The sequence below is a fragment of the Lachancea lanzarotensis genome, scaffold LALA0S03 (assembly GCF_000938715.1).
Source record: "Lachancea lanzarotensis genome assembly LALA0, scaffold LALA0S03, whole genome shotgun sequence".
Lineage (NCBI taxonomy): Eukaryota > Fungi > Ascomycota > Saccharomycetes > Saccharomycetales > Saccharomycetaceae > Lachancea > Lachancea lanzarotensis.
In genome coordinates, this window is record NW_019212881.1 from 652,390 (window position 1) to 666,860 (window position 14,471).

The window sequence follows — 14,471 nt, forward strand, 5'->3', positions numbered from 1 at the left end:
TGTTGATGTCACTATTGACGGTTAGCATAGGCTGGAAATATAGAGGGTCCTAGGATATTGAACTTTGACCTTAAAACAAAATGGTAACAAAAAAGTGCGATGAGTCACTCCATAAACACGCGAAAATTTGTTCGTATCGTTCGAGATGGCTTGATTCAAACTTTAAATGAAATCTCTGATGGCGAGCTGCCACAAATACTGGTCTTAGAGGCCCCTTTGGTGTCATTTGTGAACAAGCTTTGTACTTACAGTACGCTTAGAGAATCTACAGCAGTTGCTAAAATAGTGACTGCGGATAAGAACTGCTATCAGGTTTTGGACTCACTAATGAAAGAGACACAGTATCAAATGATTTTTGTGGTTGATGCTCGATCGGACCTACGAGTACCTACTGAATTTGGCAAGATTATACAGGCCTGGCAGTCAAATGCACCACATGTTGCATATGTGACGTGGCGAACAAATCCATCAAATATTCCTAGCAAGCTGCCGCATTTCCTGAGATCCCAACTGGCACAAAATGTACGCCTTCATCCGTGGTTCGTATTACCCATCCATGAGCTGGACGATAATCTGCTGAATACGAAGGTCCTGTACAATAGTGAGGGCGAGAACTTGTACTTGCCCCTCTCAGAGTCGATGCAAAAAGCGTCACGAAGCATCCTGATCCAGAATTTATCGAGCGCCGTTCAAGCAGTCCTTAAAGAGTCGGGCCTCTCCATCACACATACGGCATCATTGGGGCCAAACGCCCATAAGTTAGTGGACCACATTCGTCGTGAAATTGACAACCGTAAAACTGAAGATGATTTGTTTGTGGATGATACGCTTTATGGAAACCGCCATTCAGGGTTGCAGTGCAATCTCATCGCTCTGGAAAGAGATATAGACCCATTGACACCTCTTTGCTCCCAATTGACTTATGCTGGGATTTTGGATGACCTTTACGAGATGAAAGATAAAAATTTGATACACGAACCACCTTTGACAGACGTTGAAATAATCACTCTTGATAACGACAAAGATGAAGTTTGGAACGAGCTTAAATTCAAGAACTTCGGTGCTTTGGGACCACGACTCAACGAATTGGCCCGTGAGTTACAAGCGGGCTACGACGCTCGCCATCAAGCTGAAAGCGTGAGTGAAATTAAGCAATTTGTAGACAATTTGGGTGGTTTGCAAGAGCGTCAAAAGCTTTTAAAACTTCATACTGGGTTGTCCTCCACGGTACTAAAGGAGGTGGCGAATAAAGATGAAGGCGATGACGAATCACTCTTCAATCGCGTGTTGGAGATCGAGCAGGATTCGATTGCTGGAAACCTTGGACAACGGTCAAATTGCGAGAAAATCCTAGAACTCTTATATGAAGGTGTGTTATCCTATTCTGGAGCGCTCAGATTATGCTGCATTTTTTCTTTGACTCGAAACGGAATCCGAGATCGCGAGTATAATCTGTTGCGTACTGAAATCGTTGATAGATGGGGGGTGGATGCCATGTTCGCTTTGCAAAGACTGGCTAGAGCAGGGTGGTTTTTAAGTAAATCCCTTTTTGCCAAGTATTCGCCCTGGACGGATTTTGATACCTTTGCTGCATATTTGGAATTGATACCACAATCTGACAGGGACGGCGACCCTGGAGAACCTACGGACAGCTCCTTTGCGTACTGTGGGACTGTCCCCATAATGACCCGAGCAATTCAGCTTCTGTTTGACCGTTCCATTGTGAGCAAGACATTTTCGGCACAACAGCCCTTCATAATATCGCGCACACCGTCTTGGCGTGGGATAGAAGACCTTTTCACACAACACTACGGGTCCGGGGTTTTACGGGAACAAGTGTGCGATGAGTCTACTTCCGCACGAACCAGAGTGATAGGCAAACCTGCGAAAAACAGTCCAGATCCGGTGTTGGTGGTGATGCTTGGAGGCGTCACGATCGGTGAGATGGCGACACTGCAGTTTTTGGCGGGTCAGCTGCGGAAAAAGGGTGTGAACAAGAGATTCATCGTTGTGACCGACGGGATTGTTGGCGCCGCTCATTTGGCGAATGCTTTACCAGGCAATACGGAGTGAGACCCACCTATGTTGTGAAAGGAAAAGACACAACACTCAAGCAGAAAAAAATGATATCGTTTGAACGCTACTGACCTATGAAGAGTATTTTTTTTTCGTAATATTCGAGATGGTGAGGAGAGAGAGAAAGAAAGCAGCAGCGTGAAGGGAAAAAGGACGAAAACAAAATATGTGTGTGTGAGTGAGTACGTATAAATAAAAGCGAATGCTTTCTAGCCCTGTTCTGTCCTTTTTTGACACCTTTCTCGGCGCCCCCATCCAGAAAAACCCAATTTTAAAAGTGTGTTTTCATGATTCCCACCAGCTCAGTTCTCAGCCGCTTTTTCGGCCGCTAGTTTCTCGTAATGTGCCTCTCTTTTGCCAACCAGCTTTTTGTGGAATCCCCACCAGTAAGCGCTGCCCATAACACCACCAATGGCAAACCCAATGGTGACATCGGCGATGATTTTTTTTCTTAGAGTTCCGGTGATAGGTGCAAGAGCTGCCATTTTAGTAGTGGAAGGAAGAAAACCTGGAACAAGTATACTAGATAATAGCTTTATCTCAAGTCCAAACACTTGAAGATTAGAGTTAAGATACGATTCAAGATTCTAGTGATAATGGTCAAAAGTTAGTCAAGTTCGTTAACTTTTTTCACTTTAGACGGGAAATATCAGTCATGTGATCTTAAGCCAATCAAAATCCAAAATCTCAATATATATACATTTTTTCCAATAATTAAGCGTAATTGGAAAACTTGGACGACGAGAATCGATATCTTTCCATTGAACTTTTGACGTAGTGATTCGAACTGTAAGTGACGATAAAACAGTGTTTCTTTAAGTCCTCACCGCATATTTTATCAATCTAAGAGCATGCTATTCCCCCAGTTGACCAGAGCTGCCGCAAGAGTGGCCTCGAAGAGAGCTTTTTCCGTTACTTCTAGACAGTGTGGGGTCCATTTCAAAGAAGGTGTTTACACGAACATCCCGGTGAAAGTACACAACAGAAAGATCCCATTTGCCTTGATCCATTTCGGATGGTTCACGCTGGGCTTTTTGGTGCCCTTCATTTCTTCGTACGTGCAATTGAAGAAATCCGGTGTGTTGTAGATGAGTTTAAACGGGCAGGGTCCCTGGAAACAAGGAACAGACGACGGGCTGACAGTATTGTTGTCAGGCTGGCACATTGATTTACTTTAACATTACTACACAGTTAAACACACAAACACACATAGCATGTACGAAACGTACGCAATAAAAATGAAGAAAATAGGAATTTTTTGAGAGAAGGGCGGGGCAAAAGCCAAACGGTAGAGGTTTCAATATGAAATAGTGTAGGCATTTGGCAAAAGAGGACGAGAACGTCTTGGGGGAGGAAATTTTGGGTTTTTGGTTTTTGCGTCACGTGATGCAAACTCATCCCCCTCCGTAAGGCAACGTTCTGTACCGTTTTAAGGCTGGGATGAACCAATCGCCCAAGTTTGATTCCAGACTTTCATAGACATCAAATGGGTTACCATTTTTTGCATAAAATGTCGAAAAACTGTCCCGTACGGTTTACTTAGACGTCTAAAGTGACCTGGATGAAAAGTGACACACCCACACACCCACACTCACCGATTTGTGACCTTGACGAAGACCGTCGTCCCTCCCCGAAACCAAAGCTCAAACAAGACCAGAATTACAGAAGACACGCTAGATACCTTATCTACTTCACTTGTTCATATCTGTACGTTTTATCATATTTGTCACGTTCCATTTAATCACTATTAACGTCAGATTGCTACCGAGTATTATGTCACGTGACCAATTGCGCTACTCATCAAATGTACCGATACACGAATGAGTAGCTTGTTTTGACACTATGTAGGTAAAACCTACCATAAGACCTAGACAAAGAATACCGGATACCCAATTCATGGATCATCGAGGATAGGTCACAGTATCTTGAAAGAAGCGGGATTCCAGAAGGTCATATCCCTACCGTAGATTCATAATTGTCAACTTAACGTGAGTGTAAACTTTCGGCGGCTACAGGTGAACAAATAAACTTTGACGACGTAAATTTTGACAAAGTGAACTTTGGACCAGTTGAACAACGTAGAAGCTATTAGTCGAGCACGAAGCCGGCTCAGTGCAAGTATGGCGGAACCATTTTACTATATAGGAATCCGGCAACTCGCGAGACCCAGACCTGAGAATAGGGTGATTTGGCTGCTCTTTTTAGAGATCAAACCACTCAAACAATGTATTCAATGAGTATAGAGCCTCCAAACTTTCAGGACACCTTTAGTTTCATACGGAGATGTTTTCTTGGCTCCAAATCGATTCAAGCAAGACTTACAGTGAAGCTGATGCTTGTCTTTCGAACTGAGAATTATTGGTTTGTTAGAATCTGGTCCGAAACCTCGACTGCAAGAAGTGGAGAATCATATATGATTGGTGTTCTTTCTTGCACCAAATACGTGGGACTAAAATCTCACAGAAGGTTTGAAAGGTGCTAAAATGATGGAGCGCCTCTAAGTGGTCATGAAAGCGGTTTTGGGCGTGAAGAAATACACACTATTTTTGGGGACCTTTTGCAATAGCATTCATTACCTTACAAACATGGTGGTATATTAATCGTTGATGATGTTGGCACCAAATACTGGGGGAAGACATCGTTGGCAAAGCCCGCTGTACTTGATTGTGCATATCAACTTTTCAAACTACACTTCAAAGAAGTGTGCCGAAAAAATGACTGGAATTTCGTCCACACATCGACTTAATCTTAAAAATGTGCGATATTACTGTCGAGAGGCCAATGGAAGCGAAGCTCGCTTAGTGGTACCAGCACCGAACCAAGAACCCAAGCTAGCTTGTTACCATACAACACCTCGTCACGTGACTTGACGAATAGCGACGTTTTTTCCTTGAAACTTTGCTTCAAACGTCACTTAAAGGCAGTTTACGCTTCGAAACAAACGTTCTGATACCTAGCTCCCTAAGTCCCGCTAGGACAACAATCATTCCAGTTCGTTGTCAAAGGAAAGCACGTGACTTCATACCTGCCAAACTTTCAGGTTCGAAAATAGCGGAAGTCTGATTAATCGCACACATCTACGTGTTGATCACCCAACTGTCTATCCCTCCCTACACGCCTCCATATCCCATCTGCCATATCACTTTTTCCCCATCTGTCTTTTAACCCGCATTTTTCAACCTTACTACCAATTCATCACCAATTTTACGAATTCTGACTCCAAAACTACTTCCTGAAATTCCCTAATTCGCTGACTTAATGTAATGAATCACACTTGCCACCGCCGCTATTCCTCCCGATCCTTATCGTTCTTCTTTCTATCCATAGTGACAATGCCTTATTTTACCGGACAACAATTGGTCAGAGAAAAACCCCCACACTATTCACGATGATGATGAGAAAATGACTATTTCAGAAAGAAAAGCACCAACACGAGCCAGATCTTAGGAACAAGCGTGTGTATAAATACCGAGGCGCTTCTTTAAATATTCTTATATAATCCTTTTTACAAGCTTTGTTGCAGTCCAGTTCCAACGAGTTCATTTCACTGCTTATAATCATCCTATCAGCCATCGCAACCCCTAGACACTAATGTTTTTCAGACGGACCCTGGCATCATCGGTACAGAAGATCAAGGTCAAGACTCCATTGGTGGAGCTTGACGGTGATGAGATGACTCGTATAATTTGGGATCGTATCAAGACGAAGTTGGTCTTGCCGTATGTGGACGTCGATTTGAAATATTACGACCTTTCCATCACTAATAGAGACAAGACGGACGATCAAGTGACACACGATGCAGCACACGCAATCTTGAAATACGGCGTTGGTGTCAAGTGTGCAACGATCACACCCGATGAGCAACGTGTGGAAGAATTCAAACTGAAAAAAATGTGGAGATCGCCCAACGGTACAATTCGTAACATTTTGGGTGGCACAGTCTTTCGCGAGCCTATTGTGATTCCACGTATCCCACGTCTGGTGCCAGGATGGGAAAAACCCATTATAATCGGCCGTCACGCGCATGGCGATCAATACAAGGCTACCGACGTTGTAATCCGCAAACCGGGCGTTTTGGAACTCGTACACAAGCCAGCAGACGGCTCCGAGCCCGAGGTCATGCAAGTGTACGACTACAAGGCTCCAGGTGTGGCCTTGGCCATGTACAACACGGACGAATCCATCCGTGGGTTTGCTCACGCCTCTTTCAAGCTGGCACTTTCCAAGCAACTCAACCTGTTCCTATCAACCAAAAACACGATTTTGAAGCAGTACGATGGCCGCTTCAGAGATATTTTCCAGGAGATTTACGATTCCACCTACAAAGCTGAGTTCGAGAAGACCGGCATTTGGTACGAGCACCGTTTGATTGACGACATGGTAGCTCAAATGATCAAATCCAAAGGTGGGTTTATCATGGCGCTAAAGAACTATGACGGAGATGTGCAATCAGATATCGTGGCTCAAGGTTTCGGCTCTTTGGGTCTGATGACATCGGTTCTCATCACCCCTGACGGCAAGACTTTCGAGAGTGAAGCTGCTCACGGTACAGTTACCAGACATTTCAGACAACATCAACAAGGTAAAGAAACTTCGACAAACTCGATTGCATCGATTTTTGCCTGGTCCAGAGGTCTGGCCAAGCGTGGAGAGCTCGACAGCACTCCAGAAGTGACCGATTTTGCCCACAAACTGGAAGACGCTACGTTGAAGACTGTCCAGGAGGATGGGATCATGACAAAGGACTTGGCTCTGGCGTGTGGCAACTCTGACCGCTCAGCCTATGTTACAACAGAGGAATTTTTGAGTGCCGTGGAAAAGAGACTTGAGAAGGAGTTTGCCTAAAGGAATTCGAGCCCTACGTAGGAAAAAACACGTATTCTTCCATCACACGCATGATTCGAACAATTGATTTATAAATGGTCCCTTGGAGGACATAAGATCATATTCTTTTTCTTTTGTAGTTTCTATAGTAGACGACACTTCCTCCCGGTAGACCTTGAAATTGGTTGATCTGTATTGTTTTCGACGACCTCACACTATTTGCTCGAAGACAACTCTTTCTGGTGTACTTCATACTCTTTCTCGCCTTTTTCAAGCCATTCCCACGTCCAAAAAAGACCATAGTAACTGGCCAAGAGTAAGGACAAAGATCTTCCCACGGGCTTCGCCCAAAGTCTGTAAATCAATGCATGTGGTGAAGGGCTAGGCTTCAGATACCTCAGGACTGTTGTTGGCCTCATAAACAGGTCTTGATCTCAGTTCGATGGTGTGGTCATCGTTTGATCAGATAGACCTACACTTTACAGGGCTAATTTAAGATATTGGCCCATCAGTAGGTCCAAACACCCGTACACCACGGCTAAAATAATATGTACAGGTTGGTTTAGCCATCACGATGATGAGTTTGACGAGTTCAGCTCCTTTTTAAGGGCTCTAACGCATCTCCACAGAAGGTTGAAGTCCTTTTTGTCTGCCCCTCCGCTTGCCATCCAACGGATTTTTAGCTGAGGGTCCACCAGCAAGATGTAGCTAGTGTATAGATTGTTGATCTGGAGCTCTTCACGAATGCCAAACGATAGCTGGTTTCTGTCGGCGAGGAAATACCGTGAGTGGCGCTCTTTGGGTACGCTGGAACGTACTTTCCCCAATGCGAGTCTTGCAAAAAGAGCCTTGAGTTTGTTTTCTGTTAGGTTGATTTCCACGATTTGCGTTGACACGCCTTGATTGTCTGGGTTAAGCAACAATTCTGATTGGAGATAGTCTAGGCCATCTTCTCCACGAAAATATGACTTCCCCAGTTCGTCCCCGGCAGCGCTGGTGAACATTCGTACCACAGACAATTTCCCTTTGAGAAAAGACTCGACATCTTGATCTTGCGAATTAGAGAGACTGCGTGCATGTATGTGTGGGAAATATAACGCTTTGTCTCGTCTCCAAAAAGACGGCGGTGATAAGAATAGTTTACCGCCCGTTTTACGAAACGTATGAACGTCGTAGAGTCCGCCCTTGCTGAACTGCATTTCCAATTCCATCGTCCTCTGAGTAGTCTTGGCCTCGTCGAAAAGATCACGAACCCCGTTTCCTTCCTTGTATTTTACATTGGGCTTGGGTGCTTCAGAAAGTCCCACTGGACGCACCAGCTCTTTCACCACATGTTCTTTGGGCGCTGTGTTGACCAAATGTTTTTGAAAGCGGCCCAAAATTTGCACATTAGCGGAACCCGAAAAAAGCCGTTTGTATATAGTAGCCACCATGGTATAACTGGTGTGCCAAGGAGTCAATGGATGAGTGGATCTGGTTTGTTCAAGGTGATCCACGAGTAGCTTTATACACGCCTTGGGAAAAGTGTGCCATCTACTCAAGGCACGTGACTACAAATATTGAAGGCGGTGGTGCACGGAAGTTGCTACATTTGGTTTTTTGAAGTTCATAGATCTGAGATCGCGGTTCAAAGCTTCTTATTTGTTTGGAGACCTTCCACACATTAGTTGAGATACTCTACCTTGCGATTGAAGGAATGAATTACTACAGATCTGTAGGTTCTCATATATCACATTACACGATCGTGACACGCTTGCGGATTTAGTCCATAAAAATGGTAGAGTGGTGGCCCCAAAGAGTCAGGGGCTAAAACATGAGAGTGCAGTAAGTTTTAAAACTTAATAAAGAATGACATGAATATATTGTGGCAACGTTTTGCATTTTGAGCACCAGTCACGTGACTAATAGACAAGCTTAGTAGCTCACCTCAAAATGATGAGCACTGGCTTATGGTCGTAGTGAAAGTTGTGTCTCTGGAGTGTTTTTGGTACGATGATTGCTCCATTTGTGGTGATTTGTCATTCTTATATGATATATATATAGATCACTCCGTGCTCTCCTGAACGTACTGAAATTGGTCTTGTAGATTGACTTAAGTATGTCATTTCATAAATCTCAGGGAACGCCTCCACATTAGTTGAGATGGTGTGCCTGTGAATCTGATTGTGGCGCCAAGAAGTCGTGGATGTGGTATTTGAAGTGATCAGTTCATCAATTCTGACGCTGTCGTCTGTGCACGTGACGCATTTGACACTAGAGAGACGGAAGTTCCGATAAGTGCAAAGGGCAACAGCTTTGTAGGTTATGTTCAACCAAGCCACAGTATAGTGTCATCGCGCTCCAAGATCATTAGCATCTGCCAAATCGACGATACCTCCGAGATAGTAGATTGCTAAAACAGAGATGACGTGACTGTAAAAGTTTAGCGACACGTAGGGCTCAAAATGATAGCTCGACTTGAAAGTGTGGGCCGCACTAGGATAACCAAAACCTCCATTCGCGGAGCATAATGAGCTTTTTAAGATAAATTGGAAACCTCTAAATACACCTCTTTCACCCTTACACTCAAATGCGATATTTTCATAATCAATACTTCCCAAAATTCATAGTAACCAGCTTCAGTCGACCGCAAGCGACCTCCGTAAATAATAGTCAATTGTTAAATTATACGCTTCTTAATAAGAATTTGAGTAGCAGCCCTTAAGTACCATCTTTCCGGCGGCCTTTACCGATCTCTTCAACTACCATTTTGATATTATCTCACTTTTTACTGTCACTGCTCCTAACTATTCCAAAATGCCACTGCTCCTAACTATTCCAAAATGCCACTTCCTGTTTTCAGAAAAATCGCTTTCCAATCCCCCGCTAACGCCAAGCAAGAACTATGCATTCATTTGCTTCTCACATCTATGCTTCAGTGTCTCTTTTAGCTTTACGTTTTTGACACTATTTAAGACCTCATCTCATCACCAAGTAATCTGACACACTTATACACTCTTAAATTGAACCCTCTTTCTTCTGGATCCGTTCTCTTTAAAAAGCGAATACAGCAACAAGGTTTACCAAGAGTATGGGTCCAAAGCTGAATGTGGCCCTCAATAGACCTCTCAATGGCGAATTCTATGTTTCTAACGAGCCCATTTCCGGTATCGTGGACTTAGAACTGCCGAAACCAGCCTCAATCATCTCATTATCGATCGCGCTCCGGGGTACATCCCAAACGTACGTACAAATAACGAATACCGACTATTTGACAAATGGAGCATTTGGAACTCGTTCCAGTCATACTTTGGTCCACCAAACCCAGACGTTATTTCCACCAGAAAATATAAGAGAAGCGTCGAGTGGATCCAAAAAAGGGTTTCAGTTATCGAAAGGTCATTACAGCTACGCATTTGAATTTCTGATGCCCAACCAGCTCAAATGTATAGGTGATCATGGCAGAGAAAGCTCAGGATTCAATAAAACCACGCCAGACCCACGGTTGCCTCCTAGCTTCAACAGTGACGTAATTGGCGAAGGCATGGTGGATTGCGAAAATACTTACTACAAAACGGGATCTGTCACTTACTATATGAAAGCTGCTCTTGTTTTGGGTAAAATCGGGTTGCGTCTGACCCCTGGAAATACAATTGTTGAGGTTTATCGAGCACTGGAGTTTATGCCGTCGCCTTACGACAACGGCGAGCATCCGTTAATTACACATTCTGACGCTGGTCCATTGCAAAAACTTTGGTCTAAGAAGGATTTCAAAGTTGGTCCAAAGTGTGCTGCTAAAGTTGAGGTCAAATCTCCATCACTAAATCGTGTGTTCAGATTGGACTATTTGTTTCAACCCGGATGTAACAAATTTGATCAAATCTCAGTGACGGTTAATAGGAAACCAGCTGAAATGCTTAGTATCAAGCTTTTGCAGCTGAAACTAAACTTAATAGAAATTGTTAACTACCTGTCACAGGGCCAGGTAAATGCAATGATTGGTACGATTCCATTGGTTGAGATAAACCCTAATTTCGAACTGAAAATTTGTAGGGTCAGGAATTCTCAGGATGGGTCGATGGAATGGCCTTTGGATACCAGTCAAATTCCAGAGCTTGTACGGTATCGATTTAACGAAACTAATATGTTATACCGTGGAAACCGACTGTTCAGCTTTGCATCATGCAACATAAAGCGGGCCTTTAAGTTTTGCCTTGGGTTGAAGCTGGACATCAACGGATCAGTTTTCGAGACAGAAGTCTTGACAACGATATGTGACATTGGGTACTTCTCGATAGAGGATCATGAGGAGCTCCCTTCGTATGTGGTATCGGATGTGCCTCCATTTTATTCGGACCGGACCGAAGTGGCTATTTGATGTCGAAGAGAAAGTGTCGGTAAAGACAGGATTACCGAAATAATGGGAGTAGTTGAAAAGCGGGCTTTTTTTTGGGTCAATTGAGATGTGTGATGTTGCAGTGCTAGATAACAGAAAAGTTGCTTGTATTTTTTAAATTGTATTTAATGTGAATCAGTTAAGGACTTGTAGTTGCGCATTTGATTTGCAAGTTGCGCTTGTCCAGTAGAAGTCTTTTTTTATAAAACCTTGTTGAGAACAGGTAAATTAAGACCATGTTTGGGTTCTATGCTTTTGAAGTGAAGGTTTTGGGAGGGGTATCATAAACGTGTTTCTTTGCTTGTTTTGTTTGGATTTCTTTACAATAGCATACCGGCAATAACCAAACCACCAGCTAGACCAGATCCAACTTCAAGCATGTTAGCACCAGCGCTTTGAATTGAGATGGAGTAGGAAGAGGAGGAAGAGGAGGAAGAGCTTTGAGAGGAGATCGAGATGGAAGATGGGGCAGCAGAGCTGGAAGATGGGGCAGCAGAGCTGGAAGATGGGGCAGCAGAGCTGGAAGATGGGGCAGCAGAGCTGGAAGATGGAGCAGCAGAGCTGGAGGCAGAGCTTGAGGCAGAGCTGGAAGATGGAGCAGCAGAGCTGGAGGCAGAGCTTGAGGCAGAGCTGGAAGATGGGGCAGCAGAGCTGGAAGATGGGGCAGCAGAGCTGGAGGCAGAGCTTGAAACAGAGCTTGAAACAGAACTAGAAGCAGAGCTAGAAGCAGAGCTCGAGGATGAAGCAGCAGAACTGGAAGCAGAACTGGACGCAGAACTGGACGCAGAACTGGAGGCAGAACTGGAGGCAGAACTGGAGGCAGAACTGGAAGAAGAGCCAACAGAAGCGTTTTGCTCGGAACAAGAACCCTTGAATGCCGAATAAGCAGAATCCGCGTCACCGTCGGGACAAACAGAGCTCAAACAGCTCTTTAGACTCCCGTTATCATTTTCACACAAACAGCTCACGTTGTTTAGCCCGTCACAGCTCGATTGTTTCGAAACCTGTGCTACACAAGCCAGCAGACAAGCTGGAGGAGCAGCGGCCAATACTCCACTGGACAAACTCACGACAGACGCAACGGCTGAAACGGCAGTTGAAAAACGCATAATTTTCTTATTTTTTTCAGTCTTTAAATTGTTAGAGTACTGAAATGCTCGAGAAAGCTATTCAGATCGTAGAAACTTCAAAAAAATCCGGGAATAAACGATTGGAATGATTCACTAATGCGATGAAATTGAATTCTGTGTTGCAGAATAGTTTCTTAGTGAGATCGGCGATAGTCGATGTTTCTTGTTGTTTCAAAGTGAATTTGAGACTGCTTTCCTCGAGACCGTTCAAGATCGTTCGAGCTTTATATATAATACCAGATATAGATCTTTTTATGGACTTTTCGAAATTTTTTTTTGGAAAGCTTGTTTGTTTATGTATTCGTGAGCATGTGACGAGTACTTGGCGGGACGAGTGCTAAAAATACAGTTCGTTAGAAGCGATAAGAGGAATTTAAGACACGTGACGGTTTGTTGACCATTCGGTCGAGACTCGAAGATCAAGATTGGATGTGTTACGAATGTGTGTGCAGCAGACAGCGTAGATTTAAGAAAACGAATGACTGTATGTATGCGGCACGAGTATGTTGCAAATTGATAATTCGTATGATATGATGTAGACTGTGTTGTGTTTCAAGTCACAATAAGCACGGTGGGCCTCTTATCTAGTCTTCAAGAAACGCAACTTTTGATTTGTGTGAGGTGGGACACTAGAATCATTGTCTTAAATTATGACTTCTTATGTCCGGACGTCAGTTAAATTACCAAATGAAGATATCACGTGATGTAATGACGGTGAAGTAGTCACTTACAAGCGTAGCAGAGAACATTCTGCGGACTCTGTTGTGATATTGGAACATCAATACGTGTATAGTCTAATCCAGTACGTCTCGCCGGCTACACGGACAAGTAAACAACCAATTGTTGACACTTCATTGCTGTACAGTACTTCCAGCCTCGCCCAAATTCAGCTGATTTGGGCACTCTCATACGTCAAACTTCATGAATAAGCAGCAGGCAAAGTACGTGCTGATTGAGACGTTTGTAAATACATTTGCACGCTGTCCGTATGAAATGACGATGTTCACAGACCCTTCCGCTCCACTGAGATTTGTTACGTCATATCATCTCTACTGCTGTTTGCATGTATCTTCTAATTCCTTATCCAAGTTTTCGGGCAACTCCTCGCCATCGGCGACTTCCAAAAGTTTACTCAGATCAGGTGCGGTGTCCGAGCTATTGAAACCTTTACTCACAGGCGAATCGCCCAATTGCTCCAAACGGTCCAACAGCTCGCCAATCTCAGCACGCGCCGTCGAGTCTGCGTAGCCCTCTGTTTCATAAATAGCCACAATCTGGTTCACCAGTGCAAATTGGTCCCGGTACGTACCGATTTTTTGGGCGTGCTCTTCAAGCGTCTCGTTCACGGCCATCCAGCTCCCAAATTCTGCCTGCATATCTTTCATCGGCTGGTATAGCACCTCTTTCGAAGACATCTGATTTAACATACTTTGGATCGCATTTTCTACGCCTTCTTCATCGTCTCCGTCAACCCCCTCACCACCATCCACCAGTTGATTCAACAACTGCGACAAAATATCGTCAGAATTGCCCTTTTTTTTCTCTTCCATCAAATTCGTGTCTACTTTGGTACCTCCTTCTTTGAGTCGGTCCAGGGTATTGGATACGATGTCTTTGAATCCCGGAGCCTCACCTTCAGTAGTGATATCGGGTTTCGTTTCAGAGCTGGATCCAGCATCTCGAAGCGCTGTGAGTAGCTCCTTGAAATTTTCTGTAGTCTTGGCGTTGTCCGCAGAGTCCACTGATCCATTTTCACGCATCAATTTGCTGAATTCACCTTGCAAATCGTCAATAACCTCATTCATCTCGGTATCTTCTTTACTACTTGTTTTCTTGGCCGTTTCGGCTCGTTGCACGTTCGCAGAAGTCGCCTCTTCATCCAATTTTGAAGCATCTTCAAGAAGGTCGTCCAAGTCCTCGTATTCGTCCAGATTTGAGCTCATTACCACCGGTTTCTTCAAACTTGGATCATCTCATCGAACATATTCATTCGTCGATTCAATAAATTACCTATGTTAAAGTTTACCATCTATTCAAAGCTAAGAGGAATAGGAATAAAAACAGTC

General features: G+C 43.9%; 9 protein-coding genes across 9 annotated transcripts; 4 read left to right on the plus strand and 5 right to left on the minus strand.

Moving 5' to 3' along the window:
• Positions 1 to 99: 99 nt before the first annotated feature.
• On the plus strand, positions 100 to 2,073 carry VPS33 (LALA0S03e07118g1_1; the record flags this gene model as incomplete). Its single annotated transcript, XM_022773379.1, has 1 exon — positions 100 to 2,073. One exon carries the CDS (start codon positions 100 to 102, stop codon positions 2,071 to 2,073), a length of 1,974 nt encoding a protein of 657 aa, XP_022627859.1.
• Positions 2,074 to 2,378: 305 nt separating this feature from the next.
• On the minus strand, positions 2,379 to 2,561 carry COX9 (LALA0S03e07140g1_1; the record flags this gene model as incomplete). Its single annotated transcript, XM_022773380.1, has 1 exon — positions 2,379 to 2,561. The coding sequence occupies one exon, from the start codon at positions 2,559 to 2,561 to the stop codon at positions 2,379 to 2,381; it is 183 nt and encodes a 60-aa protein (XP_022627860.1).
• Positions 2,562 to 2,927: 366 nt separating this feature from the next.
• Positions 2,928 to 3,164, plus strand: COX8 (LALA0S03e07162g1_1; the record flags this gene model as incomplete). Its single annotated transcript, XM_022773381.1, has 1 exon — positions 2,928 to 3,164. One exon carries the CDS (start codon positions 2,928 to 2,930, stop codon positions 3,162 to 3,164), a length of 237 nt encoding a protein of 78 aa, XP_022627861.1.
• A 2,503-nt stretch (positions 3,165 to 5,667) lies between these two features.
• On the plus strand, positions 5,668 to 6,921 carry IDP1 (LALA0S03e07184g1_1; the record flags this gene model as incomplete). Its single annotated transcript, XM_022773382.1, has 1 exon — positions 5,668 to 6,921. The coding sequence occupies one exon, from the start codon at positions 5,668 to 5,670 to the stop codon at positions 6,919 to 6,921; it is 1,254 nt and encodes a 417-aa protein (XP_022627862.1).
• A 194-nt stretch (positions 6,922 to 7,115) lies between these two features.
• LALA0_S03e07206g (LALA0S03e07206g1_1) lies at positions 7,116 to 7,319 on the minus strand (the record flags this gene model as incomplete). The annotated part of the gene is made up of 1 exon (XM_022773383.1): positions 7,116 to 7,319. The coding sequence occupies one exon, from the start codon at positions 7,317 to 7,319 to the stop codon at positions 7,116 to 7,118; it is 204 nt and encodes a 67-aa protein (XP_022627863.1).
• A 150-nt stretch (positions 7,320 to 7,469) lies between these two features.
• ATP10 (LALA0S03e07228g1_1) lies at positions 7,470 to 8,333 on the minus strand (the record flags this gene model as incomplete). The annotated part of the gene is made up of 1 exon (XM_022773384.1): positions 7,470 to 8,333. The coding sequence occupies one exon, from the start codon at positions 8,331 to 8,333 to the stop codon at positions 7,470 to 7,472; it is 864 nt and encodes a 287-aa protein (XP_022627864.1).
• Positions 8,334 to 9,970: 1,637 nt separating this feature from the next.
• Positions 9,971 to 11,257, plus strand: ART10 (LALA0S03e07250g1_1; the record flags this gene model as incomplete). The annotated part of the gene is made up of 1 exon (XM_022773385.1): positions 9,971 to 11,257. One exon carries the CDS (start codon positions 9,971 to 9,973, stop codon positions 11,255 to 11,257), a length of 1,287 nt encoding a protein of 428 aa, XP_022627865.1.
• A 338-nt stretch (positions 11,258 to 11,595) lies between these two features.
• CCW14 (LALA0S03e07272g1_1) lies at positions 11,596 to 12,384 on the minus strand (the record flags this gene model as incomplete). Its single annotated transcript, XM_022773386.1, has 1 exon — positions 11,596 to 12,384. The coding sequence occupies one exon, from the start codon at positions 12,382 to 12,384 to the stop codon at positions 11,596 to 11,598; it is 789 nt and encodes a 262-aa protein (XP_022627866.1).
• Positions 12,385 to 13,454: 1,070 nt separating this feature from the next.
• On the minus strand, positions 13,455 to 14,348 carry PEX19 (LALA0S03e07294g1_1; the record flags this gene model as incomplete). Its single annotated transcript, XM_022773389.1, has 1 exon — positions 13,455 to 14,348. One exon carries the CDS (start codon positions 14,346 to 14,348, stop codon positions 13,455 to 13,457), a length of 894 nt encoding a protein of 297 aa, XP_022627867.1.
• Positions 14,349 to 14,471: the final 123 nt, after the last annotated feature.